This window comes from Solea senegalensis, linkage group LG11 (assembly GCF_019176455.1).
Source record: "Solea senegalensis isolate Sse05_10M linkage group LG11, IFAPA_SoseM_1, whole genome shotgun sequence".
Lineage (NCBI taxonomy): Eukaryota > Metazoa > Chordata > Actinopteri > Pleuronectiformes > Soleidae > Solea > Solea senegalensis.
Genome location: NC_058031.1, coordinates 14520243 through 14529629, shown reverse-complemented (window position 1 = coordinate 14529629; position 9387 = coordinate 14520243). Strand labels below are relative to the sequence as shown.

The window sequence follows — 9387 nt, the reverse complement described above, 5'->3', positions numbered from 1 at the left end:
AAATACTAAACTATGCTAAACTGCATTATGAGAAAGTCATTAGCTGTATACTGTGTAGTCCCCTTGCATCGTATATACATCCGGAATTAAGTCGCTCTTGCATTTGTCCTGTTCCCATCGTCCTTGTGTGTTTTTAAATTCCTTTTATTTTGTCTGTATTTTCCATTTGTATGTCCTTTTCAGAAACTTAAATTCAGGCCCCCACACACATGTCAGAAAATCCCCTTCTACTCCTTTCTTTTCATTTTTTTATTTATTTATTTATTTTTTAACAAAAATGCATTTAAAAGCCTTGAAATTCTTTGTGACATCCTGCTGTCACCTTGTTTTGTTTGATGAGAGAGTAGGGAAGCCAAAGCCTTTTGTATCTCTGGCTTGAGGGGGAGTCATGGAGATAGCGGGGGAAGGTGAGGATGTGTGCTCATGTACCCCTCTTGTCTCACACTCATATACATTACATACATACACATACACACAAAGTCCCTCCCCCAGTTTCTCTTTCTTTTCTTTTTTTTGGCAGTCCAGAGTCCTGGTTAGATTGGATTAGTCCTGGCGTTGTACTTTTTTTCTAATGGTTGGAAATGACGTCACAGTTCAGTAGTTCAGAATTTCCAGAACTTTGGGTTCTCATGCTGCTTGGCAGATTTTTTCTTCAAGGGCTATGGAGTGAGACGAAAAGAGAGAGGAGAGAGAATCAGTATTTGCACAGTAATGAATCACAAAGTGACGGTCACTGGTTAAAAAAAGGGGGTGGGATTAATGGTGTATTATCTTACCTACAGTATCACCATATCTGAGTTGCAATTTACTTGTAGATTAAAGGAGCTATATGTAAGATATTCAACTAGAGTCTAAACAGGGTACTGCAATACAAATGAAAAGCATTCCCTGGTGTTGTCCCCACTCACCCTCATCCCTACAGATTTAAGGCCCTTGTATACCCAAACTGAATTTCCGTTAATTTTATGTGGAGTATTAAAACCCCGCTCACCAAGCAGATAAACTATTTCGACAACAGAAGAAGTAGTCGCCAAGGATAGTCATCCGAGCCTCGACCTGGCGACCCTCGAACTTCCTGACACCCCATCTCCCCTGCCTTTTACAGCCGATGACCCTGACACGCGGAGTACACCAGGGTCCGCGATATGTGACGCGCAATGCGGCACGTGATACGGAAGTATAGCACGGCCTTTAAGGTAGTTGGGTAGTTTGAGGAGCGACACGCATGAATCATAAACAGTGAATATATTGGCTGTACCATTGTTTTGGATTTCAGTTTGGATTCTTTAGTGACATACCATGGCCCTTTTATGAATTCAAACAATACCTTTCTTACATATATGTCCTTTGGTTCACCTGTTACAGTACAATTAAAGAATTATTAGGGCTGAGGGTAAACACACATTTGCAAGATGATTAGTGTAAAAAGATGTTGGTAAATTTATAGAAATAGGCTACAAAAAGGAAAAACAACATTAGGCTTTAATGTTTTATCAAAAAAAAAGTATAACATGTATAAGTGTATAAGTGTTTTGTTTTAAAGCAGTTGGCTTTAGTGTTTAGTGTTGTAGACTGCAGGTTTAGACAGCAAGATTTCAAGATATACAGTGAAGTGAATGTTTGTAAAATAGACCATAGGAAGGCTAATAATGAGAACTTTTTTTTTTTAAGAAGCTGACGTCTTTACCTTGCTGCCCCATGTCTGACAAACACAAGCCCTCTGTTGATCTGAGATCAGATTAAACTGCTTGGTGACCACTAGCCACACAAACGGACACTGAGTCAACAAACATGTTAATTTCTCGCTGTGTCAGCGAGAGGTGCAGCAACCATTAGGCCTTGGTCAGTAGAGTTTTTTTTGGGGGGGTGGGTGGTGGGGTGGTTATCAGACTGTTACACATCTGAGATGATAATCAGGGGGTTCAATAATCAGCTGAAACAACCAGAAATTTACAGAAATCATAACGTTGTCTTTTTTCACAGGTTTTTTGTTCCTGACAGACCTGTGACACAAAAAGAATACACATCATTAGAGAGACATGCAGTTGGAGAAAATACTGCCAATGAGATAAGTCCTCCTTTACTTTCATGATGTTTGTTGTAATTCTGCACTGGAGAACAGTTATAATGTCACTCCTATACAGTATGTGTTGGAAGTCTCTAATTGGTCGTATCAATAAGACTTGACAACTCATCATATTTAGAGGAAAACAGAAGATATGACTTGTTGAACACATCATTACCGTAACTGTCTGTTGTTACATGGATTCAAGTCCTGTGCATGTGTCTGATACGTGTCCACTGGGAGAAGTGAGGTACTTACGAGTATTTTCCCATCCTCCGCACCACGACAATCACTACAGCGATGACTATGACCACTGCCAACAGAGCGCCAATAACGATGCCAACCACCTGACCAGAACTCAGCTCCCCTGTGAGACAGAACAACAACAAGATTTTTGAAGATTAAGATGGAACAGGAATAAGAGATATTTAGTTTAAAGCCATCATTGGTGTTCAAAAACCACATCAGTCAAAACTAACACCTAACTTTAAAAGTAAAATCTTTGCACTACCCTAACTTCCATCCTCACCCTCTGTGCCATTTTCAACCACAACCTCTTCGTCTTGTCCCATCTTGTCTGCGTTGGTGGCTACCGTCAGCTCGGGTTGGACCTCGGGAGCTTCTGTCTCCTCGGGTTGGACCTCGGCAGCTGCTGTCACCTCGGCTTGGCCCTCGGGAGCTTCTGTCACCTCAGGTTGGATCTCGGGAGCTGTTGTCACCTCGATGGCTACTGTAAGGTCCTCAGTCTCTGTCTCCTCAGGGGGGGTTGTGGTCTCCTTAACAGGAGCATCACTGGTGAGAGGTTCTGCTGGAGCAGCAGCAGTGACAGTTTCTGTCCCAGAGACATTCTCTTCAGTATTAACATTCATGGCAAAGGTGGACTCCTCAAGTAGAGCTAATGCTGTGGACTCAACAGGAGCCACACCTGGCAAGGTTGGAGGGGGACCAGTGATAACAGTGAAGCCCTCTCCTGTAGCCTCAGTTTTTTCTTCTACATGGTCTGTCTTAGAGAACAGGGTCTGTAACTCTGCAGGGATTTCTGTGGGACCTGGGGAGAGCAATTGGGACAAAGATCACAAATGGGTTCACATCTACAGGTGTAATTGCCACTAATACATGGATTTGGACGTTGCTGTTTGGTTTTTACAGTTTACAGTTTATTGTTTGGTGTCATATATGCAGAGAAACCACATTAATAGAACTTGGATGAGGCCCGTTGTTTCTTTCAGATGTTACTGTATACGACACTCATGTTAATGAGTAAAATGTTCAATTCAAAACGAAGCACAAGTGTGTATGTGCGTACACAAATCACACCAGGATACCATCGCCCTAACATATGGCACACAGTGATCCACTCATATCCACATATGCTATACAAAATACCAGGGAGTATTCCAAGTTCATCATCTGTTAAAAGCATGACATAGTCCTATAGAGAAAGTAATGTTGTAGGATATTAATACAACATTTTTAAATGTTGCATAGATGTTCCTCCCACTAAGATGAGTGAAGACATTTGACTGTGAACCTCACAGAACAGAATAGAATATGGAATGATTGTGATGACACAGTACAATGTGCATTACCTCCTGAACGGTCATGTTAATCTCAGTGTGACGACAGCAGAGTGTTTTAGCACGGGTCCAAATAAGGTCAAAATGAACAAGGCAAACATTGGGATTCCTCCGTGACATGTCATGAAATGACTGTTCCCCCTCTCTCTCACGCACAGTCTCTTTTGATGATTCTCCCATCATCTGCGCATGGCCAACGTGACCACCACACCCCATGACTTCATTAAACCTACATGCCACCTCCTTCCCTCCAGCCCTCCATCCTGTCTTTAAGGCTTTGTGTTTGCACACACACACATGCCACATCCTCTGCCTCATTTCCTGTGGATGGAGCCGCTGCCACTGCAGCAGCAGCAGCAGCAGCAGCAGCCGACATGTAAGGAGAGCGTGGAAAGCCTTGTTAACTCTCAGCTGCTTAGCGTGTGCAGACATTGGAGGGTGTGGCTGCAGAGATTGTGCCCGACTGTGTGAGAAACACCACTTTTTCAAATTTGCAGTTTCCTGACATACATTTGAAGAAATGGTGAACTGGACACACGGCGAGGAAAATTCCAGCCATATATTTTGGTTGGATGAGACTTTTAACTAGCAGTAAAGACACTGGTAAATGTTAAATACTTTTTATATAAATAATTAACGTCTGAAGAAGTCTTTGTCAGAGCTCAGAGGTTCTATGCTTGCACTAAAATGGAGGACTTCCATGTTGTATTTAAAACATGTATTTATCCTTGTGTCTTTTCATTAAGGCCGGGGCTATGAAGTGTCCTGGGCTGAACCTAATCATTTCCCTCCAATAACCCGAGCTCCATCTCCCCACGTTTAACATCCTCCTAGCCACAACTGAAAACTCTGCTTGGACAGCACTGCTTCAAAATTAAGGAGGTAGATTTCAGTGTGGCACCAAAATTATGGTCTGCAGTTAACTTTCCACTGACACAATGTTGGCCTGGAAATCTGTCTTCTCCTTTGAGGAAAAAAACCCAAAAACCCCTGAAAAAAACCCCTTTAAATCTGAAAAACGTACTTCTTACTGTAGAGAGCAGAAAGAAGCCAGTCTTACAAACTTAGTGCCTGACGTCATGCTTTCTCCATCTCAGTTTTCTCTAATTGTTCTGAATACTTATAAGAAGAGAGAATACTTCACTGGGGTAAAAATAACTCTGAATGGCTGGACACAATCGACGCAGTTATTCCTAGGCTTGTGCTGGATGGCGTATTCATTAGCAACAGGCACTGTAAATATAACAAAACATTTGTTCCCACTTTGGCAGAGTCCCGGGGGTTTTTTAAAAAAAGAAGAAGGAGGGGAAAAAAAAAAAACAGTGACTCAGACTGTTTGTTTGGAGTGATGATAAAATGGTCTGCGCTTCAATGAGTACGGCCTTATGCTTTGTGTAATTGTCCCTTTAAATTGCACAAACAATTCTATCATTATGTGTAAAGTTCCCAGTATTAGCCCCGAGTATAGGATTTCCTCCCCACTGTGCTAAGTACCCTGAGTTAATACAGCTACATGAGTGAGTAACACAGTGAGACTGTTACAGCCCCCAACTCCCCCCATTTCCTTTTAATCATCTTCTCCCTTGTCTTCCTCTCCGTGGCCCTGCCACTCCCTGAGGATACGTTGCTGCTGATACATTTAAAGAAAGATGATTCCCTGGGGTGAAAGGGAGAGAGAGAAACCAAAGGGAGGATGGGGAAGAAACGGTGGGTGGCTGGAATTGGAATTGGGGAGGGTGGGCTCTGAGAGAACGGTATGTTTCTAAACTGGAGAAGCTGCCCGATGTCTCCTCTGCTGCTTGATTTCACTGTGAACATGGCGGGACCTCTGGTATGCTGACTTAACTCTCAGCAAGATCTGTGTGTATGCATGTAAATAGGCCCTGAGCAGGGTCAGATCAGAACAGGACCCTTGGAGCTGGTGAGGATTTCCACCAACATGTGCCTGGGTCTAAGGACAGCCTCTCTTGATATATGAGTTTTGAGGTATATGAGGCAGACATGCCTTTGTGTGCCTGCACTCTTGAGGCAGCTCCAGCTCCTTTTTCATTCTTTCAAAATCCTAGACTGACATTACGTAATCGTGGCGGTGCACTTTATTATTCCAAATTTCTCAGTGGTATGCCCAGGTCATTTTATCCATGACTACATCATTTCGACCACACGTTCTCGCTCCCCCTCTCTCATATCCATTTCCATGTGACGCTCGCAACGGCCTGAAACCATGCTGCCACTCAGCAAACACCAGCAAGTAGCACTGAGAGCATACTGGATGTCTTTTGAAGTACTGTATGTAGGGGAGTGTGTTTTTCAGTCACTTTATATAAGCATTACTAGGATGAGGACCCATGTTTTTGGACAAATATAGTGGTTAGAAAAGTTACAACACAAAGTTTAGTGGCGGATCATAAATTTACTCTGGCCCTGCATAAATAAAACCTCCAAAGCGAGTGGCAAAGTAAGGCAGGAACAGTGTGTACAGTGTGAGACAGGAAAGCAGGGAGTAGCAGCATCCATCCATTATGATCACAATCAGCTGTCACTAAGTTCCCCGTGTGTGTGTGTGTGTGTGTGTGTGTTAGTCAAGTGAGCAAATTCTCAATCCTGTTTAAGAGGGAGAGAGTCCGAGCGGACGGTGTGAGGGAGTGTGAGTGTATCCACCTTTGGTGCCCAGGAATGTTTTCACAGTGATGAAGGAGGGAGAAGTGAGAGACGGGGGAGACCCACACGTCGTACTGCACTCTGATTAGACGCTGAGCAGCATATACTCCCCCACTGAACCAGCGGGAGTTGGCCGTGAAGATACCAGGGCGTGCCATGCACTGCACCCCTGAGGATTTTTAAGCAGCAGACGGCATTGAATATTCTCAGCTCGCCTTATCACAGACGCAACACAATGAGCACAAACAGTCACACGGGAACTGAATTCTTCCCCTGCTGGTCTAACACAGATAAGTCGACGTGCAGCACATCCCATCTGGACTCTATCACTAGGGTTGAGACTGGTACCAGACCTACATCAAGACGGCCTTTAATCTTAGCCCTAACAAGTTCCTAACATGTAATGATTCATGAAATGCAACCGCTGCAGGAAGGACAATGTAAACAGACTGTGTGCAGCAGCAGCAGCAGCAGCAGCAGCAGCAGCATCGCTCTACTCCGAGGGCCGAAACTCTCCCTTTTCTTTCAAACAAAACACTTGACTTGACCTGACCTCTACGGTTTTTATCAAGTCAGCCTCTTAATGTATTCCTAATCTTGCTAACCTTCAAATCCAACTCCCACATCATAAAACATCCACCCAGTTCTGTTAGTGTTACTTAGACAGCTACTCCATGAGGTGCCAGAGAGGAAAGGTGCCAGAGATACATGGAACAGGAAAAAACACACACACAGGAAGATTTTGGGCTGGACTCGGCTGCTTTTTTAGTCATGTTTGTTTTAGGTGCCACAGCTGAAGGCCTGCTGCTGTCTGGAGATGTCAGGTTGGTCCGCACTGTAACGGCCTCTGACTCCTTTCCATAAACAGATTTGTCTTTCTCCATGTGGAGGTTTTTTTTTTTTTGTTAAAAACAAAATGAGACTTTGGGTGAGACGTTGAGGTGCCTCTTTAAAAGCATGTGCCTCATAATTGGAGTCTACGCGCAACATTTGAGTCACCTCTCAACTTGGGCGCGGACAAAGGGCATTGACCTCTGCCTTCAGCAGCCAGATGTGACAGGGATGTTATGGGCTCAGAGATGCAGACAAAACTCATTAAGAAGGAAGGAGGTGGTGGTGGTGGTGGGGGATTGGGCAGCATTGTAAGGGAGAAGGTGAAATGTTTTACAGGATACATGACATTTGCGAGTTAACTGAACAGGCGCAAGGGAACTAAAAGGTCCCATTTGAGAAGCAGAGATGTGAAATGTGCTGTTTGTTATTTTGTCTTCTTCAGGAAACTGAGGACGCCAAAATGAGAATCATACTCAAACTTTACAGACTCCTTTTCAGAGTAAACCTCCATGGAAATGGGGCAGGCATGCCATCTGCGACTGGTAAAGGTTGTTGTTAAACAGTGGACCCAGGGACTCACTGCTCCCCCGGGGTCCAGACTCAAGGGAGGGGGGGGGGAGGAGGGGCTTAGAGAGTTGCAGAGTGGAGAGGGGGTGGACGGGCGTTGAAGTGATCGAGCTTGATACCCCACCAAAGATGGGTAAATGCCAAGGGGCGGCACAGTAAAAGGGTTTAATGGCACGTCACGTAGTGGGTGCTCAGTCTGCTCCTGTCTCTTGTTCGTCACTCATGTGTGTGACCCTCCATATAGAGCTTCTCTCTATTAATACACACACGCACGAACACACGCCCTGCCCTGCCCTGCAGCTCCGTTAAGCTTCAGCCACACACGCCCTCCTCCTCCCCAGGCCGGCTGTTTCCCCTGGTCAACAGGAAGGAAAGAAAGAAAGAAAGAAAAACAGAAAGAAAGAAAGAAGGACAGGGTCCCAGCAAAAGAGAAATAAAAGAATCGAAAATCTAAATGGAGGCTGGTGGATAAGCTTACAATCCCTCCCTCCCTCCGTCCCTGAGTCTGATCACTGTTCTGGGAGACTTCAAAAAGATATTATTTTCTTCTCAGTCAGTGCCAAGAATTTACAGACATGAGGCAGCTGACCTCCTGCTATTACATCACATTTCTCCCTCGTGTGCGCAAATCAAACTTTTCCTCCCGTCCAGAGCTCTGGAGTGACGTGAGAACGATGAGTCAGAGCACGTTCATCCGTTCAAATAAACTTGAGTCACCGCAGCGCTTTGTTGTATTAAGGCTTAAACCCAAAAAGTTTGCTATTTCAACACTGATTCTCAGCTGAGGAGCAACAGCGGTCAAACACAAAAGCAAACAGTGTCCAGAGAAGAGTTTTCAGTGACTTGACAACATAAATAATCCAGAAAAAAAAAAAAAAAATGTAATTATATTTGAAAACATTTGAAGTTAGAGGATACACAAATTAAAAGAGGTTTTTATTTTCACTCTGAAAGCAGCCTTCAGAGTGTGGTTGTACAGTCATTAGGGATTAAATTAGACAAAGAGGGGTTTGGGCACATGGAGGCAGACGGAGAGAGGGGACACAGTGTGCTAAGAGGAGGACTTTACTCTGTTCACTTACTTGCATGTGTGAAGGCACAGAAGGGGCCAGCCAGGGCCAACAGGAGCAGCAGCTGAACATTCATTGTGGTCAAAACTTTTCTCCTCCAGTCACGACCTTTAGGGACTCCCTCAGCGTACACAGAGCACAGCACCAAAGCCCTCACACACGTCGACACACACACCAGACACACACGCCAGCTGGCTTCTCCAGGCGGGAAGGGTGAGCAATCAAAGAAAAAAAGGGTCAAGAATGAAAATAAGGTCTTCACAGGACGTTTGAGGGGAAAATAGAAGCCTGAGGTCTTCTAAACTGGGAGCTGATGATGAATGGGCGGAGCTGGTCACCGGTGCCGGTTGCTCCCAAACCTGGAGGAAGAAGAAGACGAAGAAGAGTGGAGGGATGTAGAGAGGACCAGGGTAAAAAGAGCAAATCTGGCCACTTTGAGGAAATGGGGAGGGAGAAAGAGAGAGAGAGAGAGAGAGAGACTGGCACACAGCAGGAGAGGGAAAAGAGCATGTAAGTGACGGAGCTGAATGGAGGAGGGGTGTTGATACTGGTGGTGGGCTGGGCGGGTTGAGGAGCAAAGGGGCAGGTTAGGTGTCCGATTTTGAGCAGGAGG

At 44.7% G+C, this 9387-nt stretch overlaps 1 protein-coding gene across 2 annotated transcripts; it reads right to left on the bottom strand.

The window, feature by feature from the left end:
- Positions 1–203: 203 nt before the first annotated feature.
- si:ch211-156j16.1 (uncharacterized protein LOC564557 homolog) lies at positions 204–9272 on the bottom strand. Of its 2 annotated transcripts, XM_044038910.1 has the most exons (4): positions 8787–9271; positions 2595–3113; positions 2324–2432; positions 204–659 (listed from the first exon to the last, which is right to left on the bottom strand). In XM_044038910.1, the coding sequence occupies exons 1-4, from the start codon at positions 8848–8850 to the stop codon at positions 653–655; spliced, it is 699 nt and encodes a 232-aa protein (XP_043894845.1). In that variant the 5' UTR covers positions 8851–9271; the 3' UTR covers positions 204–652. The 2 variants fall into 2 exon arrangements, with proteins under 2 accessions (XP_043894845.1, XP_043894846.1); XM_044038911.1 differs by lacking the exon at positions 204–659 and having other exon boundaries at positions 2320–2432; positions 8787–9272.
- Between the last annotated feature and the right edge of the window lie 115 nt (positions 9273–9387).